This window comes from Eurosta solidaginis, chromosome 4 (assembly GCF_040869045.1).
Source record: "Eurosta solidaginis isolate ZX-2024a chromosome 4, ASM4086904v1, whole genome shotgun sequence".
NCBI lineage: Eukaryota > Metazoa > Arthropoda > Insecta > Diptera > Tephritidae > Eurosta > Eurosta solidaginis.
In genome coordinates this window covers 18,863,741-18,889,635 of record NC_090322.1, presented here as the reverse complement: position 1 = coordinate 18,889,635, position 25,895 = coordinate 18,863,741, and the positions used below count along the sequence as shown (strand labels likewise).

Sequence of the window (25,895 nt, the reverse complement as noted above, 5' to 3'; positions counted from 1 at the left end):
TTTGTACGATATGGGTATCAAATTAAAGATATTAATGTGGGTTTTAAAAGGGAGTGGTGGTAGTTGTATAGGTGGCCGCCTTTTCGAGATATCGGCATAAAGGTGGACCCGGGGTGACTCTAGAATGCGTTTGTACAATATGGGTATCAAACGAAAGGTGTTAATGAGTATTTCAAAAGGGTTCTATAGGTGGACGCCTTTTCGATATATCGCCATAAAGGTGGACCAGGGGTGACTCTAGAATGTGTTTGTACGATATGGGTATCAAATTAAAGGTATTAATGAGACTTTGAAAAGGGAGTGGTGGTAGTTGTATATGTGAAGGCGTTTTCCAGATATCGACCGAATATCGATCGAAATGTGGACCAGGGTGACCCAGAACATCATCTGTTGGATACCCCTAATTTATTTATATATATAATACCACGAATAGTATTCCTGCCAAGATTTCAAGGGTTTTGCAGAACTTTTTCATTTCATTCTACTTAATATGGTAGGTGTCACACCCATTTTACAAAGTTTTTTTCTAAAGTTATATTTTGCGTCAATAAACCAATCCAAATACCATGTTTCACCCCTTTTTTTGTATTTGGTATAGAATTATGGTATTTTTTCCGTTTTTGGTAATTTTCGATATCGAAAAAGTGGGCGTGGTCATAGTCGGATTTCGGCCATTTTTTATACCAATAAAGTGAGTTCAGATAATTACGTGAACTGAGTTTAATAAAGATATATCGATTTTTGCTCAAGTTATCGTGTTAACGGCCGAGCGGAAGGACAGACGGTCGACTGTGTATAAAAACTGGGCGTTTCTTCAACCGATTTCGCCCTTTTTCACAGAAAATATTTATCGTCCTAGAATCTAAGCCTCTACCAAATTTCACAAGGATTGGTAAATTTTTGTTCGACTTATGGCATTAAAAGTTTCCTAGACAAATTAAATGAAAAAGGGCGGAGCCACGCCCATTTTGAAATTTTCTTTTATTTTTGTATTTTGTTGCACCATATCATTACTGGAGTTGAATGTTGACATAATTTACTTATCTACTGTAAAAATATTAACTTTTTTTTAAATTACTTAAAATTATTATTTTTTTAAGTGGGCGTGGTTGTTCTCCGATTTTGCTAATTTTTATTAAGCATACATATAGTAATAGGAGTAACGTTCCTGCCAAACTTCATCATGATATCTTCAACGACTGCCAAATTACGGCTTGCAAAACTTCTAAATTACCTTCTTTTAAAAGTGGGCGGTGCCACGCCCATTGTCCAAAACTTTACTAATTTTCTATTCTGCGTCATAAGTTCTTCAACTCACCTACCAAACAGCGACCTGAGATGAATGCCCAGGAACCTACATACCGAATTTCATCAAGATACCTCAAAATTTACTCAAGTTATCGTGTTAACGGACGGACGGACGGGCGGACGGACGGACATAGCTCAACCAATTTTTTTTTCGATACTGATGATTTTGATATATGGAAGTCTATATCTATCTCGATTCCTTTATACCTGTACAACCAACCGTTATCCAATCAAAGTTAATATACTCAGTGAGCTCTGCTCAACTGAGTATAAAAATGAAAAAAAAAAAATCATAAACATTCAAAAATAATCGAAAAAATCAAAAATAATCAAACGTAATCATTTTGATTGCGGTTGCATGCTCTCCGAAATGTAGACCCTGATCAAACGTCACTCCCAAGATTCTTGGGTGTAAAACAGTCGGTAGCGTAATGCCATCGACATGGTTGTTCAAAATGGTCGACATTTGGCGCGTCCATGTTGTAAATAAGGTCGCCGATGATTTAGCCGTTGACAATGTCAGCTTTCGCGAGGCGAAAGAACTGGAGAGATCAGGGAGAAAGCTGCTTATTTTATTACAAAGCTCATCGATGTGTGGGTCTTATTGTGGGTCATTATTGTGCGGTAATCGGCGTAGGAAACGATAGTGACTCTTCTGGTGGTGAAGGTAGCGGTACCCCTTGTTTAATTTTTCTTGGTTTGGATGTTATGTTCCTGAATTGTATCGATGCTTCCGACCAGACAGATAATTTGCGGTTCACCTTTGAGACGGGATAAGGAGGACCTTGTCAGGTCTTGCAGTAACGTACCGTGGTTGGCCGTGTCAAAAACATTTGACAAATCTAACGCAACGAGTACTGTGCTATGGTGGGCTTTTGATTTAATCCGCAATTTATTTGTGTGTTAATGGTGTTTAGCGCGGTGGTAGTGCTATGTAATTTTGGAAAGCCACGCTGATGATTAGCAAGACGCAAATTTGCAGTGAAATAGGAAGCAGAATGGCTTCCAAGTGTCTTGGCTACGGGCGATAGGAGAGATATCGACCGATAAGAACCTCTTATGTTAGCTGGTTTCCCAGGCTTTAATAGCGGAACCACCCTGGCCATTTACCATTTTGTGGGGATGACGAAGGTGTACAGGGACAAGTTGAAGGCATGCGCTAGATAATTAAATCCCTCTTTTCCTAGGTAATTGGATACGCTGTATTTATGCTTGTGTGCGCATCTGTTGGCCCGCCCTTTGACTTTGTCAACCGAAGAATGCGTTACATATTTTCGGTAAAAAGCCCTCACGCTTTTTTTCGCATCCCGCAGCACTTTATCGCCAAAGGCGATGGAAATTTTGTCATTGCGCTTAGTTGTGTTCGATAGGGACTTTAATCAAATTTCCAATTTAAAAAATACAAAAACGTCTGATAAAATCTTTGGCGGTTAAGGAGTAGGTCTAATGACAGCTGGTATGTTTAATTCTTTTGAGTTTTTCTGTCAAAATAAAGCATAAGAATTTAATAAAAAAAAACTAAAACTCACTAAAATTTAGAAATGTATAAAATGAAATAAAGTAAAATAAAGCGATTTTTCACCACTGCCGTACTTCATATATTAAGCAATTCACAATATAGCTGTCAAAACGGTTTTTTTTGCTCTTGAAAAACTGTGTTTTTGCTGAGGGTTTGGATATAAGCCGAAGATGTTCTTTAAGGCTCTTTTGCAGAACGGCTCAGACTTAACTCAGACTTAAGCTAACATGAGGTGTTAAACTCGTGCATTTTTTACAAATTTTGAAATTAGCTCTGATCTAAAAAAAATAACTTGCCATTCTGCAAGTGGGTCTAAAAATACTAAAAAGTTTTAAGACCGCGTTTAAATTTGAACATACTCGACTTTTTAGTAGCCGAATTTCAATTTAGTTACAAAATTCAAATCCTCACTTCTTTTTAATATCAAAAAATAAACTCGTTTTTTTTTTGATTGTGGTTTTTTTTTTTTCAGAAACAAAAACATACGTGACAAGAACGGACAATACCAGTGTGATACTTGTGGCAAACATTTTAAAACAAAAGGGGATTTAAAAATACATAAAATAATTCATAGCGACGAAAAGCCCCATAAGTGTGATTTATGTGAAAAGCGGTAAGTTATCATAAAAATCGTCGTCCTAATATATTTCACCAAATTTGTTCTAACTTTATTTTCTGCCTGTATTAAATAGATTTTCACGAGCTGCGACCCTAAGCCAGCATGTGCGTACTCATACCGGTGAAAAACCATATAAATGCAAATACTGCGACCGGTGCTTTACGAAAAAAGACCTACTGAATAAGCATTTACTTGTACATTTGGGTGATAATATTCACAGATGTGAATCTTGTCCCTTAGCTTTTCATTTGGCTTCGGAGCTACGGTTACACTCAACTACGCATAAGGACGAAGATCCAGAGACGCGTGAGCGAAATATGGCAGCTTTAAGGGAAGAAGAGGCTAAACTGAAAGTAAATAGGTAAAATGGCATTCATAAACCCCCTAGACTGTGATCTTATATTAAGGTTAATTTCTCCGTAAAGCGCGGAATCCAGGACTGGTATTCTGTTATATGACCCGAGATCGAAACAATTTTTGACATCGCAATATCTCTTAAATGGTGGATCGGATTAAGGAAATATGTTATAGTGGCTACGTGTACTAATTTCAATTCATTCTAATTTTAACGAATAGTTTGACAAAATCATATTTATTGTTTGAGTTGTTGTTGCTGTTGTATTAACAGTGCTTCGCCCCACTCAATTGGCATGATCACTCAAAAATTGTCATCGAAATCCTCTAACGGGAGTCCTAGGAAACTGGCTGTTTCAACAGGGGCGGACCATAGGGAGATTGGTGTTAAAGGCGTAAGTTCACATTACAATTGAAAAGATGGTTGGAGACACATTGCATGCAGGGCATACATTACGTATGTCGGGGTTGATTCTGGACAAGTAAGAGTTTAACCTGTTACAGTACCCAGAACGAAGTTGGGCCAGGGTGACTTGTGTCCCCCTTGGTGATGTGCTTTCTTATGCAAGGATAAGATATTGCATATTGTGACGAATATTAGCGATACGAACGTTACAGAAGGTTGCAAATAAGAGGAATTTCACTAAATTCGTTACAATATTAATAACGGGGTTCGCCGGGCGTGTCCTGACAAAGGCGTTTACCGATTCTGTGTGGATTTGGCAAAGGGTCTGCTTATGCTTGCCAGGATCAAACGGCCGTGTTGGCAGGTGCCGGATCTCGCCATAGTGCTTTAGGAGGTGTTCCCTTAATCCCCGTGGAGGCGGTGCTAGATCAGGCAGTTGTTTGCCAGGATGTCCTGGTTTGTGACAATTAAGCAAAAACTGCTTTGTGCTCTTTAATATTGAGCTCTTTGGCCTCATTATGTAGTTGGTGTTCGGGGGTCATAAAGTGACATCCGGTGGCAGTTCTGAATGCAGCATTTTGAAAGGTCTTTAGCCATTTCCAGTGTGTATTTTTAAGACCAGGCGACCAGACTGGTGACGGGTAGCTCATGAGCGGGCGGCCAATTGCTTTGTACGTGGTTAGCAACGTTTCTTTGTCTTTTCCCCATGTGCTGCCGGCAATCGACTTGAGGATTTTGTTGCGACTTTGTACTTTAGAAACAATCTCGGTGGCATGAGCCACGAAGGTTAGAGTATTATCGAACGTTACCCCTAAGATCTTTGGGTGACTGACAGTCGGTAGTGTCACACCATCGACGCGTACGTCCAATATTTGCGACATCTGTTCCTTCCACGTAGTAAAGAGGGTGGCCGTGGATTTGGTCGGTGATAATGCCAAGTTAGGCGAGGTGAAAAAACTGGAAAAATTGGGGAGATAGCTGTTTATTTTAGAAACTAATTCATCAACTTGAGGGGCAGGTTCTGTAGCCATAGGTTTAATGACAGCTGGTATGTTTAATTCTTTTGAGTTTTTCTGTCATAATAAAGCATAATAATTTAATAAAACAACTAAAATTTACTAATGTATAACATAAAATGAAGTAAAATAAATTTATATGTTTTGAATAGCGAAACAGATTCTTTTTGCTTTACACAATTCCTTTTTATTTTTTTTTTCTAACATTGATAACTAAAACAAAATCAAATAAAATGGAAAAATTAAAGGACGCGAAGAAACGGAAGCAAGCAAAGGTAAGGGAAAGGAATGAAGAGGGAACGAAAGGAAGAAAAATTAAAAATGAAAAGAGAATAGAGAGAAGAGAAAAAATGAGAGGAGAAGAGAAAAGAAAAAAAGAAAGGAAGGAAAGTAAACTACGCGCTTTTTCAAGGCGTCATATTCAAAACACGATTGAAATTTTTAATTCGTATAACAAAAAGCTCAATCTGACTTATAAACTATATTAAACTGAGTTTAAACCACACAACTCATTTGAATACACAAAGCCATTTTTCATCACCCACTGCCGTACTTCATATTTTTAGAAACTCACAATATAGCTGTCAAAACTGTGTTTTTGCTAAGGAAGGGTTTGGATATAAGCCGAAGATGTCCCTTAAGGCTCTTTTGCAGAACGGCAAGTTACATTTTTTAACTCAGACTTAACCTAACATGAGGGGTTAAACTCATACATTTTTGACACATTTTTGAAATTAGCTCTAAGCCAAGGTGCACACGAGGCTACGGGTCATAGACGCTGCAGGCGAAATTTGTACGCTTTGATGCCGAACACATGTATTTGAATGGAGAGCTGCATACGAGGCGTCAGCTGCATGAAAGCGACAAAGCATGAAATTTTCGTGTAGCTAAGGGTACAGCAATGTTGGTTGCTGAACCTACGTACACTTGAAAAAAAGGAAGAACAAGATGTTTGTTTACATTTTTTTGTATGCAAATTTGTGTAATTAGTTAAAAAATGTTACTTTAGTTAATAAAAGTGCGTGAAAGGTATATTACCAAAGCGAAAAAGAGTATTAAACACCACAACAGCTTGGTTAGAGATTTTTGAAGCATTTAAAAGGCTAAAAAGTGTTGGAAACTAGAAATCACCCTTTTCTCTAGTCCGCGGTGGTTTAAAATTGCCTTTCATAATTTACAAAGGCACGGGGATCATTCCGGTTTTGTCTTTTCGTGCGAGCGGTCGTTCGGGCCATCCTCTACTCAACGTCAATTTTCGGGCTTTTTGCGTTGAGTGAAAAATTAAATAGGCCACAAGGTTGGCTTCTGTGCTTCCCTCGGGCATTTTGGCGGAGTTAGGAGATGCAGTGCCTCCCTGACCTGGAGTTAGGGCTGTTTTATGCACTCCTAATAGGAATCAGTGACATTGAAAAAATGGCGTGGCGCCAATTAAAAACCTAACCTCAATAATTTACATACATATATAAACTAACGGAAAACCTGGCATGATGCCATAAAAATCAAACGGTTTTTATATACGAACGGGACTTGTACCCGAATCAGTGACATTGGAAAAATGGCGTGGTGCCAAGAAAAGACCTAACCTATATACATACATACATAAATTAATGGAAAACCTGGCGTGACGCCATAAAAATCAAATGTGTTTTATATACGAACGGGACTTTACCCATAACGGGATACTGGAATAACATGGCAACAAGCCATATATTGAATTTTAATAATTAATAATTTTGTGCCTGGCGTGGTGCCATGAAAAAAAAACCAAAAAATTAACTTTATACAAATAACTGAATTGAAAGATAACCTGGCAGTATAAGGGCTCTTTAAAGCACCTTGCCAACCGATGCTTGCGTATGCGGTGTCAATTAAAACCAAAAAAAAGGCACGGGGATGCAAACAACGTTTAATACCTATTTTCCTTTGGTTTCGGGGACGGATATAGCTGAAGAAATTAAATTTATTTTTTTTTTTTCAATAATTGTTTGCTTTTTGTAGCGACGCTCGAAAGTAGCTCCGTGTGCAGATCTTGAGGCGTAGAGAAATTGTAGCTATATGAAATATCTTGTACGCGTCTATGACGCGTAGCCTCGTGTGCACCTTGCCTAAAGCTAACAAAATAACTTGCCGTTCAGCAAGTGAGCCTAAAAATACTAAAAAGTTTTACGACCAGGTTTAAATTTGAACATACTCCACTTTTTAGTAGCCAAAAAATTGTTAGTTTAGTTACAAAATTCAAATCCTCGCTTCTTTTTAATATCAAAAAATAAACTTGTTTTTTTTTTTTTTTGTCTTGATGACTTGTGTTTTTTTTTTTCAGATACAAAGACATACGTGACAAGAACTACCAATACCCGTGCGATATTTGTGGCAAACATTTTAAAAGAACATCGCACTTAATTAAACATAAACGAAGTCATAGCGGCGAAAAGCCCCATAAATGTGATTTTTGTGAAAAGCGGTAGGTTATCATAAAAATCCTAGTCTTAATACATATATTTCACCAAATTTTTTCTAACTTTATTTTTTGCCTGTGTTAAACAGATTTGCAGAAGCTGCGATCCTAAGGGAGCATATGCGTACTCATACCGGTGAAAAACCATATAAATGCAAATACTGCGAACGGTGCTTTACGACAAAAAAATTACTGAATATGCATTTACGTGTCCATCTGGGTTATAATATTCACAGATGTGAATCTTGTCCACTAGCTTTTCATTTAGATTCGGAGCTACGGTTACACTCAACTACGCATAAGGACGAAGATCCAGAGACGCGTGAGCGAAATATGGCAGCTTTAAGGGGAGAAGAGGCTAAATTGAAAGTAAATGGGTAAACTGGCATTCATAAACTCCGTAGACTGTGATCCTATATTAAGGTTAATTACTTCGTAAAGCGCGGAATCCAGGGCTGGTATTCTGTTATACGATCGGTGATCGAAAACAATTTTTGGCATAGCAATATCTCTTAAATGGTGGATCGGATTAAGGAAATATGTTAAATAGTGCCTACGTGTACTGATTAGAATTCATTCTAATTTTAACGAATAGTTTGACAAAATCATATTTATTGTTTGAGTTTTTGTTGTTGTTGTTGCATTAACAGTGTTCGCCCCACTCAATGGGCACGACCACTCAAAAATTGTCATCGAAATCCTCTAACGGGAGTCCTAGGAAACTGGCTGTTTCAACATGGGGGGGCCCTAGGGAGATTGGTGTTAGAGGCGTAAGTTTCACATTATAATTGAAAAGGTGGTTGGTGTCATGTGGGGACACATTGCGTGCAGGACATACATCACGGATGTGGGGGTTGATTCCGGACAAGTAAGAGTTTAACCTGTTACAGTATCCAGAACGAAGTTGGGCTAGGGTGACTCGTGTCTCCCTTGGTAATGTTGTTGTTGTTGTTGTTGTTGTTGTTGTAGCAATGTTTCGCCCCACCTAATAGCTGCGACCGATCACACATTGTCATCCATATCCTCTAACGGTAGTCCAAGGAAACTTGCTGTTTCGACAGGGGTGGACCATAATGAAAGGGGTGTTAGAGGCGTTGGTTCCACATTACAATTAAAGATATGGTTGGTGTCATGTGGGTACACATTGCAAGCGAGGCATACATTTTGTATGTCGGGGTTGATTCTGGATATGTAAGAGTTTAACCTGTTACAGTATCCAGAACGAAGTTGAGCCAGAGTGACTCGCGTTTCCCTGGGGAGTATGCGTTTCTCTTCCGAAAGTTTTGGGTACTGTTCCCCGAGTACTGGATTCACCGGGCAATTCCCGGCATAAAGGTCCGACGCCTGTTTGTGGAGTTCACCAAGGACCTGCTTGTGTTTTTTTGCCTCGTACGGCTGAGTTCTCATGTGCCGTATTTCCTCAAAATGCTTACGGCGATGACTCCTTAAGTCCCTAGGCGGGGCTGGCTCATCAATCAGATGTCTGTTGGGATGCCCAGGTTTCTGGGTATTCAACAGGAACTATTTGGTTAGCATCTCATTTCTCTCTCTGATGGGGAGTATTCTCGCCTCATTATGTAGATGGTGTTCTGGGGACATAAGAAGACAGCCCGTTCTAAGCGCAGTATTTTGGCAGGCCTGTAGCTTCTTCCAGTGGGTAGTTTTTAGGCTTGGCGACCATATAGGGGACGCGTAGCACGCAAACGGCAGGCCAATTGCTTTGCATGTTGTAATGAGCGTTTCTTTGTCTTTTCCCCAAGTACTGCCAGCAAAGGATTTGAGGATTTTATTACGGCTCTGGATTTTCGGAACAATTGCGGCTGCGGGCTCACCAAAATGTAGATCCTGATCAAACGTCACACCCAAGATTTTGGAGTGTAGGACAGTCGATAGCGTAGTGCCATCGACGTGGATGTTTAAAGTGGACGTCCAAGTTGTAAATAAGGTCGCGCATGATTTAGTCGGTGATAATTCCAGGTTTCGCGAGGCGAAAAACCTGGAGAGATCAGGGAGGTAACCGTTTATTCTGTTGCAAAGCTCATCGATTTTTGGGCCCGGGCCTGTGGCCATTATTGTGCGGTCATCGACGTAAGAAACGATAGTAACTCCTTCTGGTGGCGAAGGTAGTTTTGATATGTAAAAATTAAACAAAAGTGGGGATAGAACACCACCCTGAGGCACCCCTTGTTTAATTCTTCTTGGCTTTGATATTTCGTTTCTGAATTGCACCGATGCCTGCCGACCACTAAGATAATTTGCGGTCCACCTTTTAAGACATGAGGGAAGGGTAGACCCTTCCAAGTCTTGCAGTAACGTGCCATGGTTGACCGTTTCAAAAGCTTTTGATAGGTCTAGTGCTACGAGTACTGTTCTATGGTGGGGCTTCTGATTTAAACCACAATTTATCTGGGTGCTAATGGCATTTAGCGCGGTGGTGGTGCTATGGAGTTTTGTAAAGCCATGCTAATGACAGGCTAGCTGCAAAATAGCTTTGAAGTGGGGGAGCAAAATAGCTTCAAGGGTCTTGGCTACTGGCGATAGGAGAGATATCGGGCGATATGACTCCTATGTTAGCTGCTTTCCCAGGCTTTAGTAGCGGGACCACCTTGGCCATTTTCCATTTTTCGGGAACGACAAAGGTGGAAAGAGACAGGTTGAAGACATGTGCTAAATATTTGAAACCCTGATGAAACGCTGATGCTCGGTATTGCTCCCAACTCTACTACGGAGATTGTAGGTATGAGTGGGAGCAACCGAGTGAGTTGGTGGCGCCGTGGGGCGCGAGCAACAGCGGATACTTGTTGTGGCTTGCTGAGCAGCGGGGCTGCTGGAAGGTAGCGGGGGGCGCTAAGGCGCAGACTACGGGACGTCCTAGGACGTGAACAGCAAGGAGCCACAAAAGATTTATAGAAGTTACGTGGACGTCTGGTTTTGGGGTCTAGCCCAGAGCAACCTGTCCGATGCAACCATCCCTTACACGAGACACACTAACAAGAGTATGACCGTCCTAAAAAGACTCTTTTCCGGCAGATGCAGCAAAACCATTTCTCTGGACCGGGGTCAGTAGACGGACCCGGATTTGGTTCGATACCTTCCCGGAGCAAGAGAATATGGAGCAGTCCCGCTGCAAGGAGATTCTGGGAGGATGACAATTTGTGGGAGGGACGCAACAAATTAAATGGGGTTACACTAAAATGGCAGTCCTTGGTCGGGAAAAGTCCCAGATCGCTCCGGTACATAGAACCGACGGCCTTGGGAAACGCCCTTGGTAATGTGCTTTCTTCTTATGCAAAGGTAGGATATTTAATATTGTAACACATTTAGTGAAATTCCGCTTATTTCCAACCTTCTGCGTTCGTATCGCTAAACTGTTGAATAAAACAAACAAAGCTGTTCGGACGCGTTTAGTGTTAGCCTCTATCTTGAGTTTTGCATTTTCTTGTATTTGTTTATCTTGTATTTATTAGGGCCGGCTGCCTTCAGCGGGTGATAGAAAGAGATACAGAATGAGTCAGCGATAGTCAATAAAAAATCAGGTGATCCATTCTATTTGTAAGTTTGACGTCTATGCAGAAGTTATCACACTTGTCTTATCCACAATGGGTTTATGAGGTGGGTTTTGTCTAAGGCTGGGGTAACACTCAGTCAATCCAGAGTCGAGTAAAGGTCCCACAAACCCCTACTGAATAAATACACGATATTTATGTGTTACGAATGCACGCACACACGGCTGGGGATATTAGGCGGACAGCAGCTTTCCGTGCAAAGATGGAGGCGGTGGCTAATAGGCGTAGTAGTAGCGGAGGGGTCGGTACGGTGGTTTAGCGGCGGTGCAGTAGCAGGCGGGATGGTACGGTTGTCCGGGAGCAGCGGCGGGATCAGCGCGGCGGCCGGACGGCGGACAGTATTAGCGGACGGATTGGTACAGTAGTATGAGCGCAGTGGCTGGACGGCGGACAGTATTAGCGGACGGATGGGTGTAGCGGTATAGACGAAGTGACGGCACCAGCGAACTGGATGGACGGTGATGCAGCGGCTTAACGGCGGTAGGATGGCGAGCGGCCAACGGTCGTTGTAGCAGCGACGTAACGGGTGCAGCGGCTTAACGGCGGTAGGATGGCGTGCGGCCAACGGTCGTCGTAGCCGCGGCGTGACGGATGCAGCGGCTCAACGGCGGTAGGATGGCGAACGGCCAACGGTCGTCGTAGCAGCGGCGGGACGGATACAGCGGCTCAACGGCGGTAGGATGGCGAACGGCCAACGGTCGTCGTAGCAGCGGCGGGACGGATACAGCGGCTCAACGGCGGTAGGATGGCGAACAGCCAACGGTCGTCGTAGCAGCGGCGTGACGGATGCAGCGGCTTGACGGCGGTAGGATGGCGAACGGCCAACGGTCGTCGTAGCAGCGGCGGGACGGATACAGCGGCTTAACGGCGGTAGGATGGCGAACGGCCAACGGTCGTCGTAGCAGCGGTGGCACCAGAGGGGCGACGGTGCGACGGCAGCGGCGGTGGGCTACGGAGCGCGTACCAGGGCAGAGAGAGAGAGAGAAAATAGGCCGGCGACGGGGTTTACCTGGACAGCGGCTGCGTGTTCCGGGCGGGGTCGGATAGGCGTACCAACGGGCTGGTATTGGTCGGTCGGCTGCAACGGGATCTCTAGTCGCTCTTCTTCGGCAGCTGTGGTAGTCGCGGGGTCAGTCAACTGCGGAAGAGACTGCGAGGACTCGTTAGTGCTGGTTTCACCGCTGGACACCCCCGCCTCCCTACTTGCACACTAGTAGAAGGTGCGTAAGGGGGGCGGGGTTGTACCAGCCGATACACCGTGGGTCGACCCGTGGGCGGAGGGGAAGTGCACCTTAACGGCACAGCGGTAGCCCCTGTGCGCACGCATCGGCTCACGGCCGAAACCAGAGCTGAGGGGAAGGGGTGAAATGTCATGAAGGCATCGGGCCGCTCAACACCTAGGAGGGCGCGGGGGGCAAAGTAGCACAAGGCATCCTCCCCGTCGTCCTTACCTAAGTGAAGGGTGACCCGCGCCATGACGGCGCCCCTACCACTCAGCCAGCCAAAGCTAGGACTGAGGGGGAGGGGTTGTATGGTCATTAAGGCATCGGGCCACACAATACCTAGGAGGGCGCGGGGGGCAAAGTAGCACAAGGCATCCTCCCCGTCGTCCTTACCTAAGTGAAGGGTGACCCGCGCCATGACAGCGCCCCTTCCACTCAGCCAGCCTAAGCTAGAACTGAGGGGGAGGGGTTAAATGGCCATGAGGGCGTCGGGCCACTCAACACCTAGGAGGGCGCGGGGGGCAAAGTAGCACAAGGCATCCTCCCCGTCGTCCTTACCTAAGTGAAGGGTGACTCGCGCCATGACGGCGCCCCTTCCACTCAGCTAGCTAGCAGGAGGGAAAAATATGTCTTTAAAAAGACATCCACTCCCGCTGGCTCACCTGCGAGGACTGAATTGCGAAAATGCAAATTCAGTGTTTATATGGGTGGTGACGCAAACTGGTTGAGAATTCAACGCACCATTATTGTGATTTTCATTGGTTCGCAATTTAGTTGGTTGTTGAATATGCTATAAAAGAAGTGGTTGTTGGCTATGCTATAGCAAAATAAGTACAGGGAGGTTCAGGTTTAGGTGAATAAGGAAATACAGGGGGAGTTACGTTATTGTAACGTTACGTTACAGTCCCCCTCCCACTTCGGTTGACGGAAAGCTGCGGTGGGGGAAAGGTGGATCTCCAGGCATGGCCTAGGTATTATGCCGGTGTGCGTGTGGGCGAAGCACTTTATTTAAAAAAAAAAAATATTTTTTCCAAAAATATACAGAGTCATTCTACTTAAGTCTAACAGAGTTAATGTTACTATTTCAGGTTCAATTGCAAAAAACATCATTCTAATTAATTAAAAAAATTTTTTTTTTTTTTTTTTTTTTTGTCGGGGGTGGAGTTGTACTGAACTGTATCCGTTGTCATACTTCTCTCGTTCCCTTTTGATGTTATGTAGATGTATATATGAAAATAAAATTTTTTTTTTTTTTTTTTTTTTTTTTTTTTTTTTTTTTTTGTAATTTGAAAAATAATTCACATTTCATTTTCTCTTAAAATTAACAGAGGGTGCATATATATATAAAAATAGAAAATTTTGAGTGGTCTCGTCTTCCTTCTTCAGTGCCTTATTCGATTGGTACGATTCGTTTCGTTCCCATGAGTGACACCTTTGCGTGTTTGTCATCTATCACTTCTACCCTCACCCGCTGTGCTTTCCACCGGAATGTCCAGGTTTTCTTGGATTGGTTGGCCGGGCGTTTTAGCCTTAGTTCTCTAAAAAATTCCTCGGGATCCGGTAATTTTTTTTTTCGCTGTTTTTGTTGTTTCGTTGGTTTCGGGGGCGCGCCGTTCTTGCGGCTCTGTCGCCGACTCCTTCTCCCGGATGGCCATTAGGTGGTTTATTGGCGGCCCATGAAAAATTTGTATGCGTTGTATCCTTTGTTTGTTTGCCGGCCATAATGTTGCCTCAAACGGTGGGTGCCACGGCCGTATTGGTTTTGGTGAGTCCGGTGGTATGGGTTGCCGGTGTTTTTGACTCATGTTGGATGGTCTGGTTCCTGGAATGGAGAGATAAACGGGTTGTTTATGATTCGTACGGCTTTAAGTCTTGCAAGTGTGCGTGTGCGTGTTGCCGCTTTGGTTGCTCCGGGTGGCCTAATTTTACCGTGTTCGTCGAAACGTATTCCATCACCAAGTACGGGCCGGAAAATTTTGGTGCTAACTTCTGGGCGAATTTGTCTGCCGCGGATGAGAGTGGGTGGTCCCTTTTCATCACCTGCTCGCCTATGCGTGGCTTCCATTGCCGTCTGCGTAAGTCGTAGTGTTTTTTCTGTTGCTTCGAAGCTTTGGCTAGGTGCCCTTTTATCTCGTCCCATAACTTGGTGATGGACGGTGGTACGGTTGGTGGCTCTGCTGGTACTGCTCCCTCCGTGCGCACTTGCTGCGGTGCTGTAAGGTCTCTACCGAAGTTGATTTCTGCTGCTGATGCTGTTGTCGATTCGTGGCTAGCCGTGTTTATCGCGAATGCTATTTGCGGAATCTCCTGGTCCCAGGTGCGGTGGTCGTCCTTGCATCGCTGAGCTATCATGGTTTTCACGACTCGGTTGGTTCGCTCGGTGGGGTTTTCGTGCGGGGCGTAAGCTGCCGTAAACTTGTGATCGATGCGGTGGTCGTTCAAAAACGCTGCTAATGCCTTCCCGACGAATTGTTTACCATTGTCGGTGAGGAAGGTTTTCGGGCAGCCAAATCGGTATATGACTCTTTCTTGGAGTGCTTTGATTACGCTTGTCGTTGTCGCTTGGCGCACTGGGATCAACTCCACCCACTTGGAGAATTTATCCACCATGACGAGGAGACAAGTATTTCCTTGCTTGGAACGGGGCAGTGGTCCCACGAAGTCAGCGGTTACTATTTCCCACGGCCGTGATGATTGCATGGTTGCCATCAATCCTGCTGGGCGTCTTTGCTCGACTTTGTATTCTGCGCATCTGATACACTTCCGTACGTGTTTGAGGACATCGCGGAACATCCCGGGCCAGTAATAGTTCTGTTGTGCTCTCTTAAGTTCTTCACCCCGAGATGTCCGGCGGCGGCGGCGTCGTGGACTTCCTGTAGTACGTCCTTTCGTCGGTCGGCTGGGATGCACAGCTTCCATTGCGGTGACCGCGAAAGTTGATTTCTCGGGGGAATGTGGCGGAAGAGTCGGTTATCGACGATCTGGTAATCTGGATGTGCTTGAGGTTTTTCCCGCACCTGTCTTGCTTTCCTCTCGTGCCAGTCGTTTGTTCCGTTGGTTATGGTGTACAAAATGTCGTCATCGGCGTGTTGTAGCGGGCAGCGGGAGAGTGCGTCGGCTACCACGTTCTGTGCTCCTTTTCGGTATTCTATCTCGAAATTATATTGTTGCAATTCCAGTGCCCATCTTGCCAGACGTCCAGAGGGGTTTTGGAGCGAGTGCAGCCATTTTAGTGAGTGGTGGTCGGTGATGACGGTGAAGTGATACCCCTCCAGGTACGGTCTCATCTTACGGATACCCCATAGCACGGCGAGGCATTCCTGTTCGGTGGCCGAGTATCGCTTTTCCAGCTGGGTTAGGCTTCGGCTGGCGTAAGCTACTACGTTCTCGTGGTCGGAATGGCGTTGATAGAGCACGACGCCCAGGCCCTCTCCGCTCGCGTCGGTCTGGAGAAAAAACGGTCGAGAGAAGTCCGGACAACAAAGTATTGGCGCGCTGGAAAGCTTATCCTTGAGTGCTTTGAAAGCGTGATTTTGTTGCGCCTCCCATTTCCAGACTTGTCCCTTTTTCAGCAGTTGGTTAAGCGGCGCGGCGAGCGTAGAGAAGTCGGCCACGAAGCGGCGGTACCACGACACGAGTCCAAGAAAACGGCGGAGCTCTTTGAGCGTTTTCGGTGCGGGCATCTCTTGTACAGCGGATACTTTTGCTGGATCGGTGAGAATTCCTTTCGAACTGATGACGTGTCCTAGGTAATGGAGTTGTTGCTGGACGAAGCTGCACTTTTCGAAGTTTACTTGCATCCTGTGTCTTTGTAGGCGCTCGAACACTTCCCTCAAGATCGCCAAGTGTTCTTCGAAGGTATCTCCCAATACGATGATATCGTCCAGGTAGGCGAAAACTTTTGGTTGGAGTTCGGGCCCAAGTATCGAATCCAGAGCGCGTTGAAAGGTAGCCGGAGCAGAGTGTAGGCCAAATGGCATGACTTTCCACTGGAACAACCCTCTGCCAGGAACTGTAAATGCGGTGTATGGTCGGGATGCTCTGGCGAGCGGGATTTGCCAGTAGCCGGTCTTCAAGTCAATGGTCGAGATGAATTTCGCCTCTTTCAGCTGGTCGAGAATGGCTCCAATTTGCGGCAACGGGTAAGCGTCTGGTTCGCTGGCGGCGTTGAGCTGACGGTAATCTATGCACATCCTCCACGTGCCCTGTTTTTTGCGGACTAGCACGATTGGCGAGCTGTACGCGCTTCGTGATGGTTCTATCCTTCCTCCTGCTAATAGCTCGTCTACCTCTTCGTTGATGACTTGTTGCATGGCCGGGTTGCGGGGGTAGTATCGTTGCTTCAGCGGTCGGTTGTGTTTGAGACGAATCGTATGCTCGGCTGCAGTGCTTGGTCCGATGATTTCGCCAAACCGTTTTTGGTGATGCGCCAGGAAGTTTCCCAGTTCCGTGTTTGTTCGTCGCTCAGGTGTTCTCGGCTCGTTAATGCACATAGCGTATCCAGTTCGGGTGCTCTCTTGGTCACGGTGGCCTCTAGCGGCTGACCATCCAGCGTGAGGATGAGTCCCCTCTGTCTTAGGAAGTCCATTCCGAGGACTACCTGTTCGGCCAAGTTTGGGATAACGGATAGCATCGCGTCTGTGGTTCGTCGTTGATACACAATCCTTGCCGGGTAGGAGTTCGAGGTAAAGACACACGTTTGGTCTGCCAGCTGGATGCTTCGCTTGTTGGGGCGCGCCTTGATGTTGTTCTTTTCTAGGTGTTTCCGTACGGTGTCATCTACATAGGATAGGGTGGCGCCGGTGTCCACTAGTGCGCGCACGCTCATGTCCTCGATGAGCACTGGTATATAGAATCGGCCATCTACTTGTGTTTTTGCGGTCGATTTGCTGGCGGGTGGTTCCTTCGGCTTCTCTGGTCGGACGTACGGTGCTTGGCGGCTTCCTTTAATAGCGTTGGACGGCGTTCGGGGTGCGTTCTCGGTAGTTGGGCTAGTCGGAGGGCATGGGCAGTCCCTGGAGAGGATGTTGTCTTGGCCACACCGGGAGCAGAACTTCCTCCAGGGGCGCTTACATTGGAAGCGGTGGTGTCCGCGTTCCTTGCAGCGCCAACAGCACTCTTTGCTGTCGTATTCCATGGGTAGGTGGTATAGGCTGTGGGCCACAATTTTTCCCTGTTTCGCTTCCTCGCCTCTTAACAGCTCATACTCTTCCGTTAGCTCCAGGAGCTCCTCGATCGTCCTAAACTCGCTGCGTTTGACAAAAAGGCGGTATTCCACGCGTAGACCATCATAGATCCGTTCGAGGTGATTCTCTTCGCACATCGTCGGGTGTTGGCGGATCAGCGTTTCCAGTGCGAGGATGTAGTCCTTGGCCTTCTCTCGGCCTTGCTGTTTGCGGTGTCGGATGGCCTCTTCCAAATGTCGTATGTGTCGCTTAGGTAGAAAAAAATTTTGCACCTCCCTCCGCAGATCGCTCCAGCGGTGTATGTGTTGCTTACGGACGCGGTACCATTGCAGTGCTTTCCCACGTAGAAGCTCCGGCAGTGTTGGGAGGAGTCGGTCGACGGGGATGCGGTAGCATTCGGCAAGCTCCTCTATCCTCTCAAGAAATTCGTGCAGTGACTCCTCCCCCGAAAAGTGCAAGTCCCAGCGGCGAACGGTATTCATAAGTTCACCGTCGCTCATTTCGTCTCGTTTTGGTAATGCGTTCTCTCCCTTTCCTCCGTGCGGCTGTGGGCTGTGGATCTGGATTGAAGGGATCGGCTTTGTTGTTTGCTGGGGTAGCGTAGCGAACTTCCCCTCTTCCTCGTTCACTTCTCGTTCCAGCTCTTTCAACAGGTCTTCACTGGATTTCCTGGCGCGTTTCGCTCGCACGTAAGTACTCAGTGCGCGGCGCAGCTCGGCTACGGTTTGGCCTTCCACGTCGATTCGGTGTTCCTTACACTCCTCGATCAGCTTCTCCTTCCTGAGTAGGTAGATCCAATTGAGCGAGTCGGTGTTCAGCAGCGTGCCTTCCGGAGCGTGTGTGTGTGTTGTTTCTAGCGGTGCGTTCGTCGAACCCGCCCCGGCAGTGTTGGTGGTGGTTGTAGTTGTTTTTCCACGGTCATCTGCGGAGGAGGGTCCCTGCTCGGGCGCCATTTATGAGGTGGGTTTTGTCTAAGGCTGGGGTAACACTCAGTCAATCCAGAGTCGAGTAAAGGTCCCACAAACCCCTACTGAATAAATACACGATATTTATGTGTTACGAACGCACGCACACACGGCTGGGGATATTAGGCGGACAGCAGCTTTCCGTGCAAAGATGGAGGCGGTGGCTAATAGGCGTAGTAGTAGCGGAGGGGTCGGTACGGTGGTTTAGCGGCGGTGCAGTAGCGGGCGGGATGGTACGGTTGTCCGGGAGCAGCGGCGGGATCAGCGCGGCGGCCGGACGGCGGACAGTATTAGCGGACGGATTGGTACAGTAGTATGAGCGCAGTGGCTGGACGGCGGACAGTATTAGCGGACGGATGGGTGTAGCGGTATAGACGAAGTGACGGCACCAGCGAACTGGATGGACGGTGATGCAGCGGCTTAACGGCGGTAGGATGGCGAGCGGCCAACGGTCGTTGTAGCAGCGACGTGACGGGTGCAGCGGCTTAACGGCGGTAGGATGGCGTGCGGCCAACGGTCGTCGTAGCCGCGGCGTGACGGATGCAGCGGCTCAACGGCGGTAGGATGGCGAACGGCCAACGGTCGTCGTAGCAGCGGCGGGACGGATACAGCGGCTCAACGGCGGTAGGATGGCGAACGGCCAACGGTCGTCGTAGCAGCGGCGGGACGGATACAGCGGCTCAACGGCGGTAGGATGGCGAACAGCCAACGGTCGTCGTAGCAGCGGCGTGACGGATGCAGCGGCTTGACGGCGGTAGGATGGCGAACGGCCAACGGTCGTCGTAGCAGCGGCGGGACGGATACAGCGGCTTAACGGCGGTAGGATGGCGAACGGCCAACGGTCGTCGTAGCAGCGGTGGCACCAGAGGGGCGACGGTGCGACGGCAGCGGCGGTGGGCTACGGAGCGCGTACCAGGGCAGAGAGAGAGAGAAAATAGGCCGGCGACGGGGTTTACCTGGACAGCGGCTGCGTGTTCCGGGCGGGGTCGGATAGGCGTACCAACGGGCTGGTATTGGTCGGTCGGCTGCAACGGGATCTCTAGTCGCTCTTCTTCGGCAGCTGTGGTAGTCGCGGGGTCAGTCACCTGCGGAAGAGACTGCGAGGACTCGTTAGTGCTGGTTTCACCGCTGGACACCCCCGCCTCCCTACTTGCACACTAGTAGAAGGTGCGTAAGGGGGGCGGGGTTGTACCAGCCGATACACCGTGGGTCGACCCGTGGGCGGAGGGGAAGTGCACCTTAACGGCACAGCGGTAGCCCCTGTGCGCACGCATCGGCTCACGGCCGAAACCAGAGCTGAGGGGAAGGGGTGAAATGTCATGAAGGCATCGGGCCGCTCAACACCTAGGAGGGCGCGGGGGGCAAAGTAGCACAAGGCATCTTCCCCGTCGTCCTTACCTAAGTGAAGGGTGACCCGCGCCATGACGGCGCCCCTACCACTCAGCCAGCCAAAGCTAGGACTGAGGGGGAGGGGTTGTATGGTCATTAAGGCATCGGGCCACACAATACCTAGGAGGGCGCGGGGGGCAAAGTAGCACAAGGCATCCTCCCCGTCGTCCTTACCTAAGTGAAGGGTGACCCGCGCCATGACAGCGCCCCTTCCACTCAGCCAGCCTAAGCTAGAACTGAGGGGGAGGGGTTAAATGGCCATGAGGGCGTCGGGCCACTCAACACCTAGGAGGGCGCGGGGGGGGCAAAGTAGCACAAGGCATCCTCCCCGTCGTCCTTACCTAAGTGAAGGGTGACTCGCGCCATGACGGCGCCCCTTCCACTCAGCTAGCTAGCAGGAGGGAAAAATATGTCTTTAAAAAGACATCCACTCCCGCTGGCTCACCTGCGAGGACTGAATTGCGAAAATGCAAATTCAGTGTTTATATGGGTGGTGACGCAAACTGGTTGAGAATTCAACGCACCATTATTGTGATTTTCATTGGTTCGCAATTTAGTTGGTTGTTGAATATGCTATAAAAGAAGTGGTTGTTGGCTATGCTATAGCAAAATAAGTACAGGGAGGTTCAGGTTTAGGTGAATAAGGAAATACAGGGGGAGTTACGTTATTGTAACGTTACGTTACAGTTTTATCTTCTAATCTTTTTATCATGTGCTGAACATGGTTCAACTATATGGTTGCTCATCTGTACAATAACAAAATATGACTGTTCAAATTGTCAAAATCTGTGTACTGGTGTTGGTGCGGATGGTATGGAATGGAAACATAAAACTTAGCAGTTTTTGGATGTGTAAGAAAATGTTGCCAATGTATTGGTTTCATTTTGAGTTTGCCATCTCCTTTTGACAATCCCATCGGCCATGCAGTGAAATAAATAAAATCAGCTGACGAGATGAGCCAACCATATAATTGAACCATGTGTGCTGAAGTATTTAGCCTTTTCATAGCAAATAAACAGACAATAGTGCACGTTAGTTTATTGAAAACCAACTAGAGATATACGCCGCCAATTTTCGTCGTTTTTCGCATGCCGCCGCCGAATGTTAAAAATATCGGCGCGGCGGCGGCGTTCGGCGTACTACTATATTTTCTACTCATTTAATACTGTCTAGGCCATTTATTGTTCATGTGAAAGGTTGGTCCGTTATGGTCGAAGGGGGTATCAACGGATGCGCACCACTGCCAGTTATAGGAATCCAGTTGCGAAATTTATCTCTTTTAACCCATTCAAAAGTAATTCAATGCTTTCAATGCCAGCTTAACACGGATTTTGCATCACCCAATTCACCAAGTTATTAAAACACAGCATTAAAAGAAAAGTTATATAAAAAATTTAAATGATCACTTTGCATAATTAAAAAAAAAAAATTAATAAGGAATAATGAATTCAAATAAAATGGCCCAAGTCGAACAAGTTTTGAAATTGTCCTGAAGGTGTTAAAAAAGCAAGCGAAATCAGTGATGCAAAATCCTTTAGTAGGTTCCAGAGGTTTAAGCACTCCTTTGAAATTACTCACCACATACTTAAGTTGAAGATATATGTACATACGTATGAGAAGCGTTTGAAAAATTACTTGACCTTATATTCAAACATCTGTTGTTTATTTGTGGAAATTTAAAATAGCGTCTGAAATGTTAATTTTGACACACACACTTCATCATTCAATACCCAAGTCTCTAAGAACACTCAAAGTTGTGAAGCAAAAGCTTTCCCAAGACAGTCGAACCAGTTTGAAAACTGAAGCCACGCGGTTATTTATAATGAAATTCTTGTATCAAAAGGCAGGAAAACAATAGTTTGGACTGAGCCTAACATAAAATTCTTTCGGCCGGCTTTCATTCTTATATATAGTTTTGGCTTAACGAAGACTATTGAAATCAAAGTTGCGAACACAAACATCTGCAAATTTTGGTCTACAATGTATCCATGGTCTTTGTATAATTTAAATTATGTAGGATTATACTTTTTCACATATAAGTTAGGCAATAATATCTACTTGGACTGCTTATGATTTCGACGGCGGTATCCTTGGCCGAATAGTTGCTCCCAAACGTTTTAAGGTGCTTCTCTGGTAGTGCTCGGCAACATAAATAAATAAATGTAAGGCGCGATAACCTCCGAAGAGATTTTAGGCCAATTTGCGTCATGCCCCTTTTAATTTTTTTACAAATTGGCGGACCGGACGTACTTGTTTTGTGTCGACTACGAACGGCATCTGCTAGGCAGTTGAGTTTTCACTGAGAGCTTTTCATGGCAGAAGTACACTCGCAGTGCTTGCCAAACACTGCCGAGGGGCGACCCCGTTAGAAAAATTTTCGGGGCGTGAACCCAGGATCTTCGGTGTGTTTGGCGGAGCAGCTACCATCACACCACCTCGGCAGCATAGCGCGAAAAAAAAAACAGTTAGTCTTCAGAGTTACAACTAGAGCTTCTAGAAAAGTGACGTCGACGAAGGTATGAAAAAACTAGAGACGCCCTTGCCGCGGTCAACGAAAGGCTTGCGTTGGTACTAATTGTTAAAACTGTGCCACGAGAGCCATGAGTATTAAAAGGCCATTAATAGCAACCGTAAGTAACCTTTGTGTGTGACCAGCAAGAGGTCACAAATAATTGAAAGAAATCGTGCCAAGAACGAGTATTAGGAGTCAGACCAGAACATCTTCGGTGAAACTACGCTTTGTACTAGAAATACAGACAAAAGTGTGACCATTTTATGTACTTAAATTTTTTCGGCAAACCCAGCAGTACCAGTCCCTTATTTTTTTTTTTAATTTTATTTTTTTTTTTCGAAAAGTCAAAAACAACAGGGGTTCTTACTGACCAAGGCAGTCGGTTCTATGTACCGGAGCGACTCGGGATTTTTCCCGACCAAGGACTGTCATTTCAGTGTAACCCCATTTAATTTGTTGCGTCCCTCCCACAAAATGTCATCCTCCCAGCAGCTCCTTGCAGCAGGACTGCTCCATATTCTCTTGCTCCGGGAAGGTATCGAATCCAATCCGTTTCCGTCTCCTGACCCCGGTCCTGAGAAATGGTTTTGCTGCATCTGCCGGAAAAGAATCTTTTTAGGACGGGCATTCACCGGGAACGTCCGCTCCCTGAATGGGATTGGTGCAGATGCCCGGCTGGTTGATGTCCTCGTCAGAGCAAAATCTGACATCACCGCCATCCAAGAAATGCGTTGGACGAAGCAGGGAAGAAAGAAGATCAAAAATTGTGACATCTATTGTAGTGGTCATACGAATAAGCGCAGTTTCGGCGTCGGATTCGTGGTGGGAGAGAGACTTTGTCGCCAAGTTCTGGCGTTCACGCCTGTGGACGAGCGTCTCGCCGCTATCCGAATAAAAGCAAAATTTTTTAATTTATCATTCATCTGCGCCCATGCGCGCCGACAGAGGAGAAAGACGATGAGGTGAAAGACACTTTTTATGAACAATTAGAACGCACATACGAGCGCTGCCTCCGTCATGATATAAAAGTCGTGCTTGGCGACTTTAACGCCAGGGTGGGCAAGGAAGGTGTTTTTGGCCCTACAGTCGGAAAGTACAGCCTACACATTGAAACTTCTCCTAACGGACTGAGGCTGATTGACTTTACCGGTGCTCGAAACATGGTCATATCCAGCACGAGGTTCATGCATAAAAAGTTACATTAAGCTACATGGCTGTGTCCTGATCGAAATACTCGCAATCAGATCGATCACGTTGTGATAGACGGACGGCATGCCTCCAGTGTTTTAGATGTGCGCACGATCAGAGGACCAAACATCGACTCGGACCATTATCTCGTTGCAACCAAAATACGCACCGCCTCAGCGTTGCTAAAACTAAGGAACAAAAAACACAAGGAAAGCTAGACGTCGAAAAGCTTCAATCACAACAGACTCGATTCTCACACCTGCTCTCTGAGAGCACAACTCAGCGAGGAAAAAATTGGTTACCGGCGGCCACGAAAAAACAACTGGCACGATGAAGAATGCCGCATTGCAACCGAAAGAAAAGACACTGCCTAGAAGGCTACGTTAAAAGCGAGCGCAACAAGAGGATTGTGTGAGTTTAAAAGAGAAGCGTTACGCCTTTTCACGAGGAAAAAAGCAGAAGCAGGAAGGCGTGAGTGCGAGGAGCTTGAACTGTTAGCCACCAGGAATAATGCCCGAAAGTTTTACCAAAAAATACGGCGACAGACGGAAGGTTTTAAGGCCGGGGCAAACTCCTGTAGGAACGAAAAGGGCGACCTTGGAACTGATGTCCAGAGAGTGCTTAGATTATGGAGGGAACACTTCTCTGCTCTCCTAAATGGAGGCAGCGATTCACCGCGCAGAGATGACGAATCCGATCCCGCAATCGATGATGATGGAATATATGTCCCCCGCTCGATTATGAAGAAGTTAGAATAGCAATAACCAGATTGAAAAACAACAAGACCGTGGGCGCTGATGGATTGCCTGCGGAGCTATTCAAGTACGGCGGCGAGGAGTTGGCAAGGCGCATGCAGCAGCTTCTTCGCAAAATATGGTTGGAATCTAAGTGCTCTTTGCCCAGTCCACAAGAAGGGGGATACTGCACAATGCACAAACTATCGTGGAATCAGCTTTCTTAATATCGCATATAAGGTCCTTTCTAGTGTATTGTGCGAAAGGTTGAAGCCCATCGTGAACCGGCTGATTGGACCTTATCAGTGCGGCTTCAGTCCTGGTAAATCTACCATCGACCAGATTTTCACAATGCGCCAAATCTTGGAAAAAACCCGTGAAAAGGGAATCGACACACATCACCTCTTCGTCGACTTTAAATCCGCCTTCGACAGCACGAAAAGGAGCTGCCTATATGCCAACACCATCAGCTCAGTCAGAATTGGGAAGGACCTCTCCGAGCCGTTCGAAACTAAACGAGGTTTCAGACAGGGTGATCCCCTATCGTGCGATTTCTTTAATTTATGCTGGAGAAAATTGTACTAGCCGCAGAACTTAACCGCACTGGAACAATATTCTATAAAAGCGTGCAATTACTGGGATATGCTGATGACATTGATATCATCGGCCTAAACACCCGCGCTGTTAGTTCTGCTTACTCCAAACTGGAAAAAGAAGTGGTAAAGATGGGTTTGATGGTGAATGAGGACAAAACGAAGTACCTGCTGTCATCGGGCAAAGAGTCAGCGCATACGCGCCTTGGCAACCACGCTACTGTTGGCAGCCATAAATTCGAAATATTAAAAGACTTCGTTTATTTGGGAACCAGCATCAACACTAGCAACAACATCAGCACTGAAATCCAGCGAAGAATCAATCTTGCCAATAAATGCTACTTTGGACTAAGTAGGCAATTGAAAAGTAAAGTCCTCTCTCGGCGAACGAAAATCATACTCTACAAGTCACTTATCGTACCCGTCCTGCTATATGGGGCAGAAGCATGGACCATGACAACAGCAGATGAAGCGGCTTTGGGAGTGTTCGAGAGAAAAGTTCTTCGAAAGATTTATGGACCTCTACGCGTTGGCGATGTCGAGTACCGAAGAAGATTTAATGATGAGCTGTACGAGCTATACGCAGACATCCACATAGTCCAGCGAATTAAAACGCAGCGGCTGCGCTGGCTAGCCCATGTTATGCGAATGAAAGATGATGCTCCGGCCAAGAAGGTGTTTCTATCGGAACCCGCCTATGGAAGCAAAGGTAGAGGGCGGCCGCACTCCGGTGGAAGGACCACGTGGAAAACGATTAAAACTCCCTTGGTGTGATCAATTGGCGCCGGTTGGCGAAGCGAAGGAGCGACTGGCGCGCCTTGTTGGACGGCCATAACCGTTTAGACGGTTAAGCGCCAATTAA

The 25,895-nt window shown here is 46.3% G+C and overlaps 1 protein-coding gene across 1 annotated transcript in view; it reads left to right on the top strand.

Moving 5' to 3' along the window:
• Nucleotides 1-25,895, top strand: part of LOC137248419 (zinc finger protein 721-like) — a 169,070-nt gene that overhangs the window by 85,494 nt on the left and 57,681 nt on the right. The window contains exons 6-9 of the mRNA XM_067779357.1: nt 3,300-3,440; nt 3,520-3,807; nt 7,543-7,683; nt 7,767-8,054. Coding sequence (XP_067635458.1) covers nt 3,300-3,440; nt 3,520-3,807; nt 7,543-7,683; nt 7,767-8,054 — 858 coding nt within the window. The remainder of the gene's footprint in view (nt 1-3,299; nt 3,441-3,519; nt 3,808-7,542; nt 7,684-7,766; nt 8,055-25,895) is intronic.